This window comes from Oryzias latipes, chromosome 18 (genome assembly GCF_002234675.1).
Source record: "Oryzias latipes chromosome 18, ASM223467v1".
NCBI classification, from domain to species: domain Eukaryota; kingdom Metazoa; phylum Chordata; class Actinopteri; order Beloniformes; family Adrianichthyidae; genus Oryzias; species Oryzias latipes.
Window position 1 is genome coordinate 14,816,628 of NC_019876.2, and position 17,866 is coordinate 14,834,493.

Consider the following 17,866-nt stretch of genomic DNA (forward strand, 5'->3'; position numbering starts at 1 on the left):
TAAATTTTGATTTTTTTTTTTTTACATTAAAAACAAACTCTAATCATTTTTTGCCCTAAAATTAATTTTAAATGATTTGATGACTTGATATTGATTCTCCTAAGGATGTGCCTGCTGTTAAATAACTGATGTTTAAACTGAAACCTAATTAAGTTTCATTATTTTATACATACAGTATTTTCTTTCTAAAAAGTCAAACTACACCTTCACCCACACCTCCCATAAGGAGATATTCCAACATTTTTTTATTATTGTGGAAGATATGAAGAGGTCAACATGGAAAACAACACAGTCCTATTCAAGTTTTTTCACAATCTTTGTGCTTTTATTTTATTTAAGTTTTTGGAATATTAAACACATTTTTACTTTGTTATTGTTGTTTTAATGATGCACAACATTTTTTCTCTTTGTACTTTGAAGTATCTTTGGGTATTGAAGGTCTCTTACAAAAGAAGTTGCTTTGTGTGGGTTTAGATGATGAGACTAATATTTCACATTGTTACAAAATGGTTGTGATCCACAGCTCAAGGCCTGAGGTAGAATACATGATGCTGCTCTTTAAAACCAACCAAAAACAGATTGTGGCCTCTTGAGTGTGACAGAGTCACTGATGGAGATATCCCAATTGCTGCCTTTTGTCTTTTTACGTTGAAGCAAAGGTCATCTTTTAAGATTAAACCAGAACTATTGTCTTGGCTTTCATCTGCAACTTGATCACGTTAGAGCGTGAGAGAAACGTGTTGGACAGAAAGCTTTTTATCTGAGTGGCATCCTTGAAGAATCAACATCAGTGGGTGCTGATCAGTTTCTGAACTTTGTATTCAAGCAAAAGATTTCATCTTAACACAAGGCAATAAGACTGTGTCCAAGTTCCTTCAGTACTCACTGGTGCACTATATAGTAGTATAATCTTTCCTGGCAAATACAGATAACTGAAATCTCTCCTGCAACTGTGGCCGATAGACGATTTTTGCAAATACCAATACATAAGTGTCTACAGTAACACAAACTTTAGATTTCCTTTTTGTTTCTATATTAGAAATGTACAACTTTTCTTTTCCTGGACAATTACATTCTACTTGACCTTTTTAACATACAGCAAAGGATCTCATTGGAACAAGTATCACTTTAAAACTTTCATGCAAATATGTCTGAAAGTATTCAGACCATTTAATGAATATTAGACATAACTGTATTCTAAAAGGTCCCCATTGCCAGGTATCTATTAGGAACAACATGTATCCCTATCAAAAATAAATATTTATCGGAAAACAGTCCATTACTGACTATGACTGTAAACAGAAGCTGCCCAATCTATTAGGAACAAGTATAGATTTCAAAACAGTCAGAAGGATACAGATTTTTAATATCTGACCGATACCGATAATAATTGAACTCAAATTATGAAACATCGTCCAACACTGGCACCGATATATCCCCCCTATAGTACGCTCGCCATTTTGTAGTACTGTCCAAATCTACAATTCCAAAATTCAACGCCCTAGAAATTTCCCAGAAGCTTCTACGAAAAACTTGTATGCATTGATGCTCACAAGATTGGCAAATATAGACCACAATGCATTGCGTTGAAACAACTTTTGATTAAAAAAAAGTGTTTAAATGTGTCTTTTTAATAAACCATCAATGTTTTCATCATCAAAACACAGTGGATTCATTAATAATTGTTATAAAATGTTTGTATTTATCAGGTTTTTACTTTGTCACATCTGTGATGTCATATTTGCCGTTAAAAATGTTTTCCAAATTTCTTTTAAAACCCAGGATACTGGATAGTCCTGCACTATATTGTTTTTAGTAGTTAGGGATTAGGGAAGGGATTCTGACAGAGCCCAAGATTTACATTATGTGAATTACAACTGGACAATAAAACACTCAATCCTTACTGTGTGCAATTAATTATGCTCATTTAAAGGTTCAAAAGTTTAGTTTATTAATTTATTACATCTTCAGAAAGGAGAAAAAAAACACTTGATTGGTTCAAAAACAGAATTCTTGCGTTTTAATGTTTTCACTCAATTTGTAAAGTCATGATATAAGGTCAGTCGTTCTGACTTCATGTAGAAGTATTTGTCATGCACTTTTGTTTTTAGCAGCTACTTTCAGTGAGTCAAAGCTATGAATGCATTCCTTTTATGTCTACAATAACCTTAAGTCTGACTTGTACATCACCTTAAAACAAATAGCTTTAACGTCATAGCTGTAACTAAAAACATTGCTGTTGTTCTGTGTTGAAGGCCTCATTTACTGGTTTCAGTATTACTACTATTGCAACTTATAAGGCAAGTTGTTGTTCACTGAGTTAAAGAGTTACAATAAATTCATTTACATAGCATATTTCATAAATGTTAGATACCTTGTTCAGTTATTAGACAGCTTTAAAAAGAAAGCATGAGCCACTCAACCCTAAATCCAGCATGCTAACCATTTAGCCTTACTTAGCACTACAAATATTGTACAAACAATCCACTTTATTTTCACACCAATACATAAAAGACAGAAGTTTCACAAATCTTCATCACAGTCATTTTATTTGAATCATTTTTTATATGTGTTTTAAAAGAATTGCTAACTAGATTTTAGAAAAGCCACACAGCCAAATGTCTTCAGCTAAAGACATCATGATCAATAAAGAAACATTTTGGCTATGTTAATATTTGTCATATGAGCATTTTTAAGCTGCAAACGTTTTATAGTATTGGCTCAGACATTCCAAATGTTCATATTTGCTCAAAATTCAAAATGTTAGTAGCTTAATTTTGTAAACTTACTGGAACAATTCAAAATACTCAAAGTTCAGAAGTAATACTTCCCTTGGCAAGATGGCAGACAATAAGACCAAAAGGGGAATCCTGTATTCGCTCTAGTGTTACATTTACCTCTTTAATGCTACATAAGCTCTAGCTACAGCAAAATACTCAATACTGACACCTAGTGTTTGGCGGCATAATTACAAATCAGTTAAGTGCTTATGCAATCAACATAAATCAGCTGATTTTTTTGCGACAAAAAGCAGATTTGCTCTGTTACTCTTTACTAACATAAAATGTTGCATATTGGTGCAAAGCCAATAGAAAAAGACACGTTTCTCTATATCAGAAACACGTTGATTCACATCGATCGCATAAATGGTTGAAGATTTACCTTATGTCAGAAAGTGAGTTTAATTTAAGTGTCGTCGGCGATGTCTTCGGTGTTTAAGGGTTAACTGAGTCCAAGTCTCTTGTGGTCTATGATGTCTCAGTGCTCAATATTATATTTTAATCCATGAAGAACCTTAGTAAACAAAACAATGTGACATTTAATTGGTACTATACTAATATGCTAATAGTAATTGTTCCAAGGTGTGCAGGAAAGTGCAAAAGTATCAAATACTCAAGAAGTGGCAAAAATGACCACAAACTTTTGTCACCATCTCCAATCTTTCATATTTTCATAAGAAAAGGGTTTGACGACTTTTAGTAAGCAAAATTAAGTCACTAAAGTTTCTCATCTAAGTTTTTTTTTAAAGGAAAATATGAAAATATGAAAAAATACATTTGAAACAGCTACTCAAAAGACAAGGCAGTACACCAAAACTAGCTCAAGTTAAAGATAATGGAGTTCAGAAAGCCTTATAACCAAGACATGAAATAATGCTCTAAGTCTCAGAGGACTCATTTAGTGACTGAGTGAGCTGGAGGAAGTTGCATGCAACTGCTGCGGTTAACACTCAGAATGCTGTTGAGCAACAAAAACAACAACAAAAATATGGTAGAAATTCAGATCTAAATAAAATTGACTCTACAATACTGGATGTCACAAATACAGTTTTTGTTTTACTTTATTTTCTGTAACTTTACTTAAATAGCACCCGTTTCATCTCGAGCAGCAGGGCTCCCTCTGCTGGCGAAGGGCGGTTACTGCAGACTTGCGGAGCCTGATTATCTCATGTGACAAAAATGACAGCCTTGGGTTTTGTTTTTAGACCCACCTGTGAGCGCAGCACGCAGTGCCGTCATCCCGCTGTGTTTGTGGGATAATTGCAAGTTTGCAGTGCAGGAATGCCTCAACTAACGGCTGTCACGTTTGCCTGAGGTAAAAACAAAAGTTTGAGTGTGTCACAACTTTCTGCTCAACCCAACAATGAATTCTTTTCGGGTTGTTTCATTTCCCCACGGGCTGCTGAGATGTCAGCTCTCCACCTTCCAAGAGTGCGCACGCGGGACTGTCAGAAGTGCACAGCTGTGGGCGCCAATCGGACGCATGCGCAAAAGTCGCAAACAGATGATAGCACAGTTCAGTCGCTCAGCGCAGACACAGGGTCTGCTTGACCACAGATAAAGAGTTTACTCCGAGAAGTTAAACTTGGCTACTCGACAGGTTCTTGTGTGTCTCTTGACAGGAGATCCCTGCGCGCGCCTGTTCACGTTCCAAGCAAGCCGCAGTGTTATGTCTGACAGCTGGTAGATTTTCACAATAAAGGCACTACAAACAATGAATAGCAGCACTGTAATAACAGCTTGTAGTTGAGGAAATATTATGTTTTTAAACCTTAAGGGCCTACATATGTGTTTTGACTGTGGTAAATCAGCCACTTATGGTTTACGGCTTAAATAAAAAAATCTTTACTTTGTAACATTAATAAGGATATTTGTGTGTACTGTCATTTTTCCTTGGAGAATTTGTTAAAGTGAGCTCTCAAAATGAAAGACCTCAAAATAAAAAGTTGGGTCATAATCTCAATATATTTAGTAAAAAAAACAGAAAGTAAAGTATGTAGAATTCAGACAGCGTACCATATGTTATGGCAAAAAAGAAAATTGTAGCATAAGTATTTTTGATTCAAATTAATATTGTTAAATAGGAATAAAAAAATCATCTTTTTTTAAACTAAAGCAGCTGCTGAAATAAAGACAAATTTGAATTAAATGTACTGTCTAAATGTATTTAAATGGATGTAGTTAAGTTATAAAACTCTAATAGACAAATGAAAAACTCTCATTTAAAAAAAACATCAAACCAAGGGAGAAATAAAAATATTCCAGATTGTTACTGTTCTACCTAGCTCATAAATATTTCAAATCTGTCTGACACAATAATAAACATTTTAATGTTGAAATAGAACTACGTTTTATTTTTCTAAAATGTAAAAATTTTTTTAACAATGAGGCATTTTATTGGTGATTAGAATACATTTTACATATATTTTTGCAATTAATTGAAAGAATATGACCCAATATCTCAGAGCATTGTGTTTTTTAACCATTACTCTTTTTGAGTGAAATAAATGCACGTGAAACTACTCCTAAAGCACAAATTTTCAAAAATAATCCTTAAAAGAAACCCCATATTTTTTTAATTTGTTTTACTTGTATTTTTAATTCCACTGGGGTTTTTAGTACTGTTCTCACTTGGAAGATTGTATTCTTTTCTATTCTATCTCATATATAATGTGCACTAAAAGGTTTTGCTGCTCAAAAGTTTCACCAGTTGAAATTTTTGCAGCTTATTTTGCTTTTACTTTGAAGTAAACTTGTCATGTTTCCGGTGCGCTCGCGCCCGTTTCGGTCTGAATTGACACGCGCCTCCTCTGCGTAGCCTTGTTGGGGTGAAGCCGCATAAAACCGTCCCCTTTACAATGTGGGCGTGAAGAGCTCCGCGTAGTAAGCAGCGTGGATCCGGTGGGAGGACAGTGGAGGTCTTCTCGGGCTCGTCTCCAAAGCCTGTCCGTCCGGCGCCCACGACAGAAGAGGGGGGAGAGTAGAAAAAAAATATGTCGAACCGAAAGCACCGGGACAACCAGGAGATTTGCGCCCGTAAGGTTCGCGAGCTGGCCCAGTCCGGCGTAAACAAACACTGCTTCGAGTGCAACCAGCCCGGGGTGACGTACACAGACATCACGGTGGGCAGCTTCGTCTGCACGTCGTGCTCCGGAATGCTGTGAGTACAAACCCGTTACTCCCGCAGGGTGGGCGGGGAGGGGGGTTATTTATTGACTGTAGCATCCGTGAGGCTGACGCGTGACGGGAAGCGGGAGCGCGAGGCCTTATTTCTCTTGTTATTTCCCGCTGTTAAGTGCGCGCGCGCTCATTTACGCAGCGTCTGCCTCTCTGTCTGTCTCTCACGTGCAGCTTCAGAGGCGACAGACCGCTAGTTGCGTTTCGTTTCGTCATGGTGCAGGTTTGAAACCCTCTCTTTGCACGGTGGGGGCGTGTTGTCACAAATTGTTCTGCATGTTCAGCCTAACCCTCCCCAGGAAGACGGGTCCCTAGGTGTTGCGCAATCTCGCACAGCAGTGCCCCACTTTGTACGCCCCCCCCCCACACACACCTCCTAGCATGGAGAAAGTAGGAGGTTTTGGTTCCTGCAGACACATGCGTGACACACCTTTTCCCTCACCACAACAGATCTGCCCTCTTGATCTACCGTCACGTGTTACCACCTTCTTCTTCTCCATCACCACCACCACCTCCACCCCGTCTGTCCTGAACATGTGTGCACATCTTCTTCACAGCACTAAAACCCACTCTCACCCCTTCCTCCCTGTGTGTCTCAGGAGAGGCCTCAACCCTCCCCACAGAGTCAAGTCTATCTCCATGACAACTTTCTCCCAACAGGAAGTGGAATTTCTTCAAAACCATGGTAACGAGGTGAGGCGCATCATTGAAGGTGTGGTTCCTTCAGGAAACGTTATTTTGTGTGTGTTTTATTTTAGTTGTGAAAGCTGAACTGAAACCGTCCTTTGTGGTTTATTTTGAAGGTGGAGAAGCTGGTGAAATCTTATTGTGAAAAGTTAAGGTGCAGTTCTTCCTGTCCTGCTAAAACCACAGCACTTTTGCAGACCACCTGTTCATGTTTTAGATAAAAGAAAACAGATTCTTAGCCCATTGTATGATGTACAGTCATTATATTTCAGAGCAGGAAATTCGTACGTGTCCCCCATCATGAGTAAAATGTTACGTGTTAAAAACGCCATTTTCATCAGAGTGGGCCATGCATCCTCACATTATGAAAACTGTCAAATCCATCCAACTTCGGAGGAACGTTGCTATGGCAACCAGAAACCCGCCTGCTGTCTTCAATATTTAGAGGGAGGTTCCTTTTCTTTAATTTTACATCAGTTAGTAGCAAATTGGTTCCTCTATTTTTAATATTTTTTATTCTGGAAACTGCTGTTTTGTACGCCGTATAATATAGATTAGCAGCATCCTGTCATTCCAGAAGCTTCCGGCGCACAAATAATCTGTTCAAACGCTTCGGCCCATCACACTGAGTGCTCTGCGGCTTTTAATGAGCTCGTTGATGGACCCGGTGTCATGTGCAGTGGGGGCAGATGTGCGTTCTGCATGGAGGTTTCCGCCTTTCGCCATGGCGTCCGGAGCGATGCCGCCGGTCATCATGACTCGCAGGTGGCGCAGCTCGGACTGCACGCGCTCATGGGAAACGTGTGTTCAGTCAGGCTGCAGCTGCTGGATCTGTGTTCAGGTCGGGAGGAGAACTTGGCTGTGCGTGTTCGACCCCAAAACCAACCGGCTGCCCGACATGAAGGATCCTCAGAAGTTCAAAGAGTTTCTACAGGATAAATATGAGAAGAAGAAGTGGTGAGTGATAGTGCTTTCAACAATGTTTGTATTATTTTCTCATTCAGGAAGAGTATGTGTCTTTGAAATTCAATCATCTAATCATTTTTTAAAAAAAAACTCTTTTTTATTTATTTATTCTATTTTAAAAGGTGTTTAAAAGTTTTTAGCAAAGCTCTTTTAATTGAATAAAGACGTCATATTAAACAGAATAAAATAGAAACATTTGCGATTTATTGAACAGTCTGCTTGTTGTCTGAATGACCAGTTCTCAGGAAGATGTTTTAGATTTTTTTTTTTTCAGGTAAATTTAAAATTCTGTTATCTTAGCCCAGATGCAGCCAAAAAACTTAAATCTATGATAGTACCGCCGCCGTGTTTCAATGTCAAGCGTCTGCTGTGCAGCGATGCTGTGATGTATTTGATTTTGACGATCTTGAATCTAAAAGGTTTTTCCTGCTGTAATCTGGTTTTAAAGCGATCTCGTCACCCTTTCTGATGTGGCTTTTTTGAGACTTTGGACAGGCAGCGTTTCTGTTTGCAAATGTCAATATTTATTTGGTTCTTCTAACATTAACTGTTGACGATGTTGTGGACGAACCGGCAAGTCAAATATTCTTCTGAAAAACATTAAAAATTTTGTTCTTTTTGCTTAAGTTTGTTTCAGCAAAGTTCCTCTAAAAATGCACATAATGTATGGTAAGCCATTAAGGTCAAAATCTTTTTAGTGAGTTAGTTTTTCTTGTTTTTTTTTTAAAATTGGTTTTATTCACGACGTAACTCCTTGTAAACATTGTTTGAATTTGTTAATAAATTTTTTTGTTTTCGTGTGTTGTTTTTTGTTTTTCTTTTGATAAAACTATGTTACATTTGTGTAAACATGCCCTCAGGGAGGACCCAAAAGGAAAACAAACTAAAAATAATTAAAAAAAATAATAATTAAGAACTCTAAAGACAAAATAAAGCAGAAGAGAAATGTTTGCTTAGCAGTCCTGTTGGTTCCAATCTGTCTTTGTTTTTCTAACCTTTATTACAATATAGTTACATATTTATAATAATGAAATGTCTTGTCAGAATGGAATAAAAATATTATACTATCGATTTTCTCTTTCTGTCACCATTGGACCTCCGTATCATAATGTCAATTCTGTGCATTTTCTTGTATTTGATGCCAAATTTCCTCCAGTTTCTTTTTAACTTTTTTCTTTTCAGGCATTTTTCCAAAAGTAAAAATCGGAGAGACATGGAGGGTCCTTGGAGTCCAGGGATCCAGGCTGTACCCCTGTCCCATGGTCCCTTAGGAAGCCAGAACGTGTCCCATAACACGGCCTCCAATGCCAGAACTTCAAGGCCGCTGGTGAGGAACGCAGTGTGTTGTGGGTAAAGCGTGGAGGAAGACGTGCGAGTCTGGAAGTAAAAGTGAAAGGAGAAGTCAGAGAAATCTGTAGCAAAAGAAAAATGGGCTGAAAAAGTATAAAAATAATAAAAAGTGTGTTCTAGTCTGGTCGGGGTCGGAGAACCTCAACATTAAAGCCTCTGCTGTGAAATATTCAAAGATTCTTTTTCTCTTTTTCCCTCCACTCCCTGTGCTTCAGTCCCAGTCTCAGTTGCCGTCGTGGGATCGAGCTCCCGCCATCTCGCCCGCTGACATGAGAACGGATGTCTTCACCGCCCGGCCGTCGCGCTCGCAGAGCTTCAGAGACCCCCCCCTGAAAGGTGGGGCGGTTGATCTGGACAGGAGGCGTCTGGCTACGGCACACCTTCACCTTTAAACTCTCCTGCTCCTCCCTCTCTTAGACCCCAGCCTGTGTGGAATAGAGAGGCAGCGACCAGGCTCCCTGTCGTCCACGCTGGGAGGCCACGCCCCCTCGTTCCCGGCCCTTCCTCGTCCCTCAGGTGTCTTTTTGTTATTTACAGCGGTGGGAGTGAGGAATCCTGTGTTTGACCCAGAGTTTGGACAGGGACATAAGTGACGCTCTCTTCTGTCTCTTCTCATCTCTGTAGCCAGTAGCTCGTTCAAAAACCACTTCACGTTAGGTAAGACCTGACGCCGCTGAGTGTGCGCCGAATGGCTGAAATCAATAAGCTCTGCGCTCTGTGATCTATAATGGATGGCTGGAGCTGCTGGCCGAGCCTCACATGCATGCCCACCTGGTCGAGTTGCTTCCTGCAGCTCCGTATTTTTCTTCATCAAAGTATCCATCTGATGTTTCTGGAAGAGGGGGCAGTTGTTTTAGCTAACGCTGCCCTCGCTGCAGTTAAAAATCGGTTAAATCCCAGGTTAACATCCCAGACACAGATGGATGATGTGGCTGCGCAGACGTAGTGCAGCTCGCATTACGTCTGCAGATTTCCAAAATGAGGTCAAGTCTGGAGTCTTTCCTTTAGCCTTTCCTTTAGGAAGATGGACAGAGAACCCGACTGAAAGCCGGCTGACTGACACCAGCTTGACTGTGGCTACTGCTTGCTCGCTACATGTTAGTTGTTGCATTTGTCTGAGCCGCTGACTGTAAACTGAACTGGACTGAGTCATCCCCTGTCACCCCTAGCGTTCCAAACAGGAAGTAGCCGTTTGTCAGAATAACCCCTAGCTTTTTAACAAGTTCTTGCTAATCCTTGTTTTTTCATGTTTTTTTTTCTTTAGCGCAAGTTATTCAAGTTATAAACTGACTGATCAGATGCCTCAGTAAAAGTAGGTGGTCTCACGCCAAATCTTCAAAACGTTGAACTGACAGATTCTTCCCAGCCCGCTTTCAAGTTGTAGGGGTGTGTCTTTCCAAAAAGCTGACTCCTGATTGGCGAGAGTGGTTGCCATGGAAGTCTTTACTCAGATCAATTTGGACCAATCCCTGCTTACTGACGTCATCTAGCTCCAACATGGCAGCGTCCTTATCGCAAACCAAAGGTGACTGAATAAGTTATTTCATTGTAGCCGGGGGTAAGCTGTTTACTGTGGGTGATGTCACTCTCACTCGGTCCAGGTCTCACATACAGTCAATGGTCCGAACAAAGCAGTGTTGCTGAAGCTACTGCATAATACATAGATTTTTGTGCTTAAAGGCAACAAAAGTGTGACGTTTGTCCACGCCGACGAGCTTTTCAGCATGAAGATGTGTATGAAAGTGTTGGCTGAAACATTCCTCTAATTATTTGCAGTTATATAGAAATATTCTTTCATACCAAAACTTATGAAGTTAGCAGAGCAAATATGAAGCAATTCTTTAAAGTCCCACTCCGATGAAAATGGTGTTTTTTGTGTTTTTAACACGTTCTTGTGGCATTTCTCTGACAATGGAGCTCATGTAGAAAGACAAATAAGCTTAAAATCGCATTTCTGTTTTTTTTAAAATTCAAATTGTTGTGAAAAACAGATCCACGTTCGTCTTCGTTTTCCTCGTTTGAGCTGAGCGTTTGTCGCACTGGTAATGTTGGGTTGTGGTTGTGAGGGGCTGTAAGCTAGCGGGAGAGCCTGTAAACAGAGAAGTCTCAGCAACGGGGAGGGTAAAGGGGGGGTTGGGATTCCAATGAACTCCTGCCGCTCTGCAGAAACTAGGGGTGTTGGGAAAAAATGCTTCAGTGATACGATGCAATATTTCATTAGCGGATCGTTGTATCGATTCAAGATGCTGTCGAGACAAGATTTGTTTAATTATTTCTGAACGTCCTCCAGCGTCTGACTCTTGTTTCCACTTCAACCTCCGACCGCAGATCCTCTTTGAGCAGCTCCACACCGCACCAAACAACAAGATCTCGTGAGAATCAGCTTGTGGTAACCCTTGTGCTATCCTAGGCACTTTAACGTTGGGAGTTGGGTCATCTAGACCCACTAGACAGTACTCTGAACCTTTTTTCTTCAATGATTTGTGATCTTCACTGGTGTCCATGGATTACATGAAATCTTTCCACCTTTTCCCACCTTTGTCATGGTAGGGAGAACACGTCAATGTAATGGTGGGGTCATCTAAGATAGCACAAGGGTTAAATGCTAAATGTTCAGTCAGCCTCACAGTTTTTTTGTTATTATGAGACATGAACTACTTAGTTTTTGCTTAGGATGGGTATCGCACCGAAACTCTGTGCCACGTTGCCGCCAGTACCATTGAAAGAAGCGGATTGAGCTGCTTTGTAGCGGGCTCCAGATAAGAACGAGTGATACTTGAGATGGATCGCCATACGTATCGCCAGACTCTTGTCAGTACACACAATTTTGACTAAAAACGGCTCAATCCTAACGAAAAGACCACTGGAAACGCTTTGAAAATAGATCAAAAGAGGATCAGAGTGGGACTGTAGTACAGAAAGAAAGAGGTTCGAGGCTGTTTTTTTGTTTGGTCTTCTACAGGTCGTTCGGTGTCTGCTTCAGGGGGCCCGGGGCCCTTTAGAGCCTTCCCCAAGTCCCTCAGCGTGGACTTCGGAGGCCTGACCCACCCCAAGTCCTTGACCCAGTCCCTGTCCCAGCCTCAGCAGCCCGCCTGCCAGACCACCACGCCGGTCAGCAGCTCCAGCGGCCAGGACAAGTACGCCGCTGTGTTGCAGCTGGACACCGCTTTCTCAGAGACCCCCTTAACTGCTGGTGCGAAAACCCAACGCACTCTCTTATTATTTTTTATAACAGCTGCAGAGAAAAAAGCCCCCAAAACACTGCTGTTTATTCAGCTGAAGGATTCCTGATCTTTTGTGCGCAAAGATCTTAACCCTGAACTGACACCACAAAATTGAATCAACTTTCAGTTTCTTGGTCCTCATCTAATATCTGATCAGAAAGAAACCATACAAACTTCGATGGAGTGCATCTGGCTGTGACGTCTCTCAGTATTTTCGTGTTTCCTTCGGTTTAAATAAAGACTCTGCTGTGATCCAGCTCAGGCGGCTTGCATAACCCGCTCTCTGCTAATGCCAAGGTTTGTAGCAGCTGAATTCTGCGCATTGTGCTTGCAAAGTCTCATTCCAAGGACCCTGTTGACTCCTTTTAAAGTGATTAACTCTGTTAAAATACCAAGACGGCTTTTTTCTCTACATGAAGCACAAAGTTCAAAGTTCAAAAACAGCCCTAGAATTAGGAGCGGCAGCTGTTTTTTAAAATCCATTTCACCTTAATTCCTCAAAAATGATGCTTTATTTGGTTAGCAGTTTTTATTTTGTTTTATATTTTATCTTCAAATAAATTTATTAAACTTTTTTTTTTAGTTCAATTAGCACTTAATTTGAAAATTCAAGCTTAGTATTAAAAGCCTGGTGTTCCATGTTTCTGTCTGTTGGTTGCAGCTCCCCCTGCTGGCCCTCCACAGTATAGCGCTGTGTTTGGCAGTAGGCTGTCATCCAGCTCCACTCCTGCCAGGTAAGAGAAGAAAAACTGTCATTTTGGAGCAACTTATTGCTTTTGTTTGTCTTTTTTTTAGAAGTCTTGAATGCCGAAAGGTCAAAGTCTTGCTGATGTGGTTGTTGTTGTGATCCTCAGCTCCCCCGGTGTCGACGCCGTGTCCAGCTCCCAGTCTTTTTCAAGTAAGTTGCTCTGACTCCTGAGCTAAACAGCTTTGATTTAGTTTCCTAATAGCTGTTCTACTTGAGTCCGAGCCTCAAAGCTGTTTGGGTCCAAACCAACAGGAATGTGCTCTCTTCCCCTTCCAGCCTGAAATATTTCTCTTTTCGTTTTTTTTTTTTTTGTGTGTCTCTCCTCTTGTGTCTGACAGATTTCCCGAACCCGTTCAGCTCCAGCTCGGCCTCCCAGCCGCCGGTTGCCCTCTCCCCCAGTAACCCCTTCAGCAGCGCTTCAGGAGGTGAGTTCAGGGAATTTCACACTTTGGATTTCTTCCCGCTGCTGATTCAAGTGTTCCTGTGGATCAGTAGTACTTTTTCATACTGGATACTGGATTTTGAATATTTCTTCATTAAATGACTTGATTTCATTTATTTTTTTTTAAATCCAATGCAGTTTGGTTTTTACAGAAATGCATATTATGAAAAATTCAAACTTCTTAACTTTTCAGGCTGTTTGTAACCTGAGAAAACGTTTTTATCAAACTTGTCTAGCAAAGTTCTTCCAATCTAATTTACCAAATGCAACTTATCAAAGTAAGCATTTAGCTGCCTATGCTAAGCGTTTACTTTCTGGGATCCCACAGGGCTCTTTACTTGGACTTCTGGTTTTTGGCATATAAAAAGTTTTTTATGTTTTCTTTAGTATGCAGGTGATACTGTGATATATTAAGAACAAAAAGGGTTGTTTTTTTTAACTTTTTTTATTTATCTAAAAAATGCATCATTTAAATCTAAAGAAATGTCCAAAAAGGGTTTGTTTCAAAGTAAAGGTTAATATGTTGATTTCATTTTAATTATTGGCATATGTAGTGAGATTCATTTATGATTCTATCTTGTTTCATTTTTACACTTTAGGACATCAAAACTAGACCTCGCTTGCACATTCGGATTTTTTTTAGGTTCTCTTATTTTGGCGGGAAAAAGGAGGTAAATTTTGTGATTTTGGAACATACAACATTGAAAACATTTGTGATTTTGACATAATGTAGTCTGGCTAAACACCCGACCCAAATAAGATTATGCAGAGAAACCAAAAAGGTTTATGAAAGACATTAAACTGCTAAAGTTTCTCTGCTCATAATTGATGGAGAAAATTTCTCCCTGCAGCCAAACCATGGAGAGATTTTGTTTTGGGAGCTTCAGAATCCTGTCTGTTTTTCTTTTTCTTCGCGGATTATCCTTTTGGCTTCCTCAGGCCATGAACGTCTGCCCTCACTGGAGCGGTTTGTAGCTTGGAAGCAGCTGCTTTGAGGATCACCGTCTCAGATGGAAGAACGTTAGGAAGGGCTTCCTGGCGTGATGGCGCTCTGTTCAGAAGGGAGGGAAAGCGTCAGAGTGACGAGAAAATGGAGTCAAAACACGGCGCTCTTAATTCATCTGGATTTCCAAATCTAAAGAAAGGGATTATAAATAAAGTGTTAAGATAATAGGAAGCAGACAGGAACTTTTTCCACTAAGGGTTTCTTCCTCCATGTCCAGAGGAAGGTCTGGACATGTGGCTAAAAAATGCACACGGATGCCTTCATAGTGAAGCGCTACAGACGTGTCCAGCCAGGAGGAGGCGCTGCAGCAGACCTGGACACGCTTAAGAGATGTGAACCTTTGATAGGAAGAGCAGGATGAGGTGTCCTTACCCTGACCTCATGCTCTTTGACCTGAACAAGCAGCAGATATCGGAAAAACAAATAGACCAAGAAGGAAAAGAAAATCCTTAAACTTTGCAATAAAGCCGATAAAGAATGTGACGGCTGCTCCAGCAGGTCGATACAAAATAGAAAAGAGGAAAAAAATGTTGAAATGTCAGTAATCTGTGGGTTTCTGCCTTTGTGATCCGTGACTCCGTTCCCTTGTTTCCTATCTCAGTGTTTTCTCCGACGGCTGCCTTCCCAGCAGCCACTACCCACAATGCATCTCCCCACGACTCAACCTCCAACCAAGAAGCCAACGGTGAGATTTTATTTCCTCGTTTGGTGAAGTTAGAATTAAAAAAAAAAAAAAAGATTTGAATGAAAAAGTCACAATAATAAAAACAAAGATAATGAACTTGAATTCATGTTGTGTACATTTAAAATGTCAAACAAAAGAAGTTTTTCTTTAAATGCGCTATTTATTTATTTATTTTTATTACTGATGGCAGATGATGAAATTTTTTAGGATTCTTTTTCAGTTTCACAGATTCAACAGTATACATATATTAATAAATCAATAAATCAGTCCAAAAAAAGTCAATAAATATCAATAAAAACATCAGTAATTACTGTTCAAGTTCCATTCAGAATAAAACTGTTATCAGGATGACAGTGTTACAATCATACAGTTATGGTTAAATGATCTGTTATTGATACCCGTCTCGTTCCTGATGAAGGGTCAGGACAAGGTCTGCTGTAAGAGGCAGGAACACACACACACACACACACACACCCACACCCACACACACACACACACACACACACACACACACACACACACAGGGCAATATAGAGTCTATAATTAGCCAATAAAACATGTTTTAGGGCTGTGGAAGCATCACAGAGTGACCAGAGGACTCCAGGTGAAATGAAACTAAAAGTGGGAGGGGCACATTCTTTGGAGTTTACTCCAATAAATGTGCCAAAAAAGGCATCTGTAAAGTTTAAAGGTTCTGTTCTGTATAAGAGAACTGGACGGAGCGAGTGTGACGTCACCCATAGTAAAGGGATTTTTTTTTTTTTTGGCTCCCACCAAATGAAGTCCATTTTTTTGTGATGCATTTGCAGCCAGACATTGTCAGTAGGCAGTGATTGGTCTAAACCGGTCAACATTTCTATGGCAACCACTCTCTCCAATCAGTAGGGAGCTCGTCGTCTACACCCCGACACTTGACAGCAGGCTCTGGAGAATCTGTACTTTCAGTGAAGCATGTAGCTTGAATAACGTGCGCTACAGAAAAAATATGAAAACAATTAGCAACATGTTAAAAAGAAGGTATCAGAGCATAAATGATTATTCCTACAAATAGAATAACTGAGTGACAGCTTTGTATTTCTCTATTGAAGTTTGTGGGATTTTGGCTTATTGGAAACAACAGTTGGTTGGTTCCAAACATGATCTCCCCTCGCGATCCTGCTGGATCGTGGGGAGGGAGGGGCCACTTAGTCCAGTTCCACCCATGTGTCATTTAAAAAAAAGCCTCTAAAAAGGCTAACATTTGAACTCCAGCAAAAGTATTTTTGTAAAATCTGACTTTTTAGCATAGAAGTCAAAGGAAACGGCCTCCGTTTGACATCGGCCTCTAGTGGACATTTGAGGAACTGTTTTGGTTTTTAGCAACAGCAGCTCGGAAGCAAATGCGAGCCAGCGTACCAAACTGTCCCGGTTTGTGTTTGCAGGCTTCGCCTCCTTCCCCGCACCCAACTCTCAGCCGGAAGTCCCTCGGCACGTGTCCGTGAACCCGTTCACGGTGAGTTCCCGCCCTGAGCCCAGCGGGAATAAATAATAACAGCAAGCCCTTTTTTTGATTTACTTTCGGAGGTGCAGTTAGCTGCCGTTTCTCACGTCGCCTCCCTTTTTCTCACAGGGGAATGTTTACTCCAGTCGGGGGACGTCCAGAAATCCTTTCATCTGACCCCACTGCCCCCTTCCTCCTCCTCCTCCTCCTCCTCACAGGGACAAGTGAACTTGAGGAGCTGTTGCCATTTCAAATCCTCTGGACTATTTCCACCCCGTCAGTGAGGAGGGTCCTCTGTGTTTCTGTGTTTACGTGTTTGTGCAGGAGGAGAAAGAAAAGAACAAAAACAGTATGAATGTTCAGAAGAAGCTGCGAGTTAGGCTGTGAAACTGTGGTGTTTTTGTTTTGTCCATAGGGTGTTTGTGTGCAAGTATTCTCCACCTCAGGGCTCAGTGGGAGTCACATGTAAACACCTCCGTCGTCCGCCCGCCACACGTTCTATGACACACCTGTTGTGGCGTGCTGCCCAACAGCAGCCCAACGGTGAAGACGTGCTTTAAAACCATCGAGTCTCTGGAAATGTTTAACATTTGGTTTTAACAGCCTTAAATGATGCATGTTGGTCTCTGTCACTCTTTTTGTTTTATGTTTTTTTTATTTTATTTAATATTTTGGGTCAGGTTTCCTCTAAAAGGGGGAGCTTTCCACTCTCAGGCTGCATGTGCTTAGAGGGCTAAAGAAGATGCTACTGAATGTAAATGCAAATTTATTAGAAAAACAAAAAAACATGCACAAAAAATGTTTATGGATTCATGCACAAGACCAAAATGTTTGTTTTCTGTTGACATAGAGGTGAAGTTTATTTCTATTATTCTCAAAAGAGCAGACGTTCATTTATTAACACCTTTGTAACAATAAGTATTCATGTTCATAAAATCAGTTTATTGCTTCTTCTTATGACTCTTCCGTTTTCTTTAAAAAAGAAGTCCATGCAGTTTCCCTTTTAGACAGCAGAGGGCGCGTGGCTATCAGCTGTCACTTTGAAGCGCGTGCTGCTTTGGGATGCATATTGCATAACAACATGCATACTGCATAAGGCTAAAGCACGAAGATGGAGACCTTTTAGAGACAGGACGCAGGCTTTCATGCTTCTTCTTTTTTAAATATTTATTGCAGTGATGGAGGCATTTTTCTGTTAATTACAGGAAGTACAAAGTAGACATCCAAAAAAATCCTAATTTCTCTAAAAAGAGCCTTAATCTGCTGTTTATTCAAAAAGCAAAAATCCAGATTTGACTTAAAGTGATCCTTTTATTTTATT

The 17,866-nt window shown here is 40.3% G+C and overlaps 1 protein-coding gene across 5 annotated transcripts; it reads left to right on the forward strand.

Moving 5' to 3' along the window:
* The first annotated feature begins 5,562 nt into the window (after positions 1-5,562).
* Positions 5,563-17,502, forward strand: LOC101162788 (arf-GAP domain and FG repeat-containing protein 2). Of its 5 annotated transcripts, XM_023966247.1 has the most exons (15): positions 5,824-5,940; positions 6,132-6,180; positions 6,557-6,650; positions 7,486-7,601; positions 8,793-8,937; positions 9,176-9,296; positions 9,378-9,476; positions 9,585-9,617; positions 11,923-12,153; positions 12,846-12,918; positions 13,039-13,082; positions 13,271-13,357; positions 14,982-15,065; positions 16,487-16,557; positions 16,675-17,502. In XM_023966247.1, exons 3-15 carry the CDS (start codon positions 6,597-6,599, stop codon positions 16,720-16,722), a joined length of 1,206 nt encoding a protein of 401 aa, XP_023822015.1. In that variant the 5' UTR covers positions 5,824-5,940; positions 6,132-6,180; positions 6,557-6,596; the 3' UTR covers positions 16,723-17,502. The 5 variants fall into 5 exon arrangements, with proteins under 5 accessions (XP_023822012.1, XP_023822016.1, XP_023822013.1 ...); XM_023966244.1 differs by lacking the exon at positions 6,132-6,180 and having other exon boundaries at positions 5,563-5,940; XM_023966246.1 differs by lacking the exons at positions 5,824-5,940; positions 6,132-6,180 and adding an exon at positions 6,761-7,409.
* The last annotated feature ends 364 nt before the right edge of the window (positions 17,503-17,866 follow it).

What these genes read in the sequence shown, in the direction of transcription:
- LOC101162788 (XM_023966244.1), top strand. Translation starts at nt 5,774, where the DNA reads ATGTCGAACCGAAAGCACCGGGACAACCAGGAGATTTGCGCCCGTAAG. An exon ending in GGCCCTTCCTCGTCCCTCAG is followed by an intron (nt 9,477 to 9,584) that starts GTGTCTTTTTGT and finishes TCATCTCTGTAG; the next exon opens with CCAGTAGCTCGTTCAAAAAC. An exon ending in AGAGACCCCCTTAACTGCTG is followed by an intron (nt 12,154 to 12,845) that starts GTGCGAAAACCC and finishes TGTTGGTTGCAG; the next exon opens with CTCCCCCTGCTGGCCCTCCA.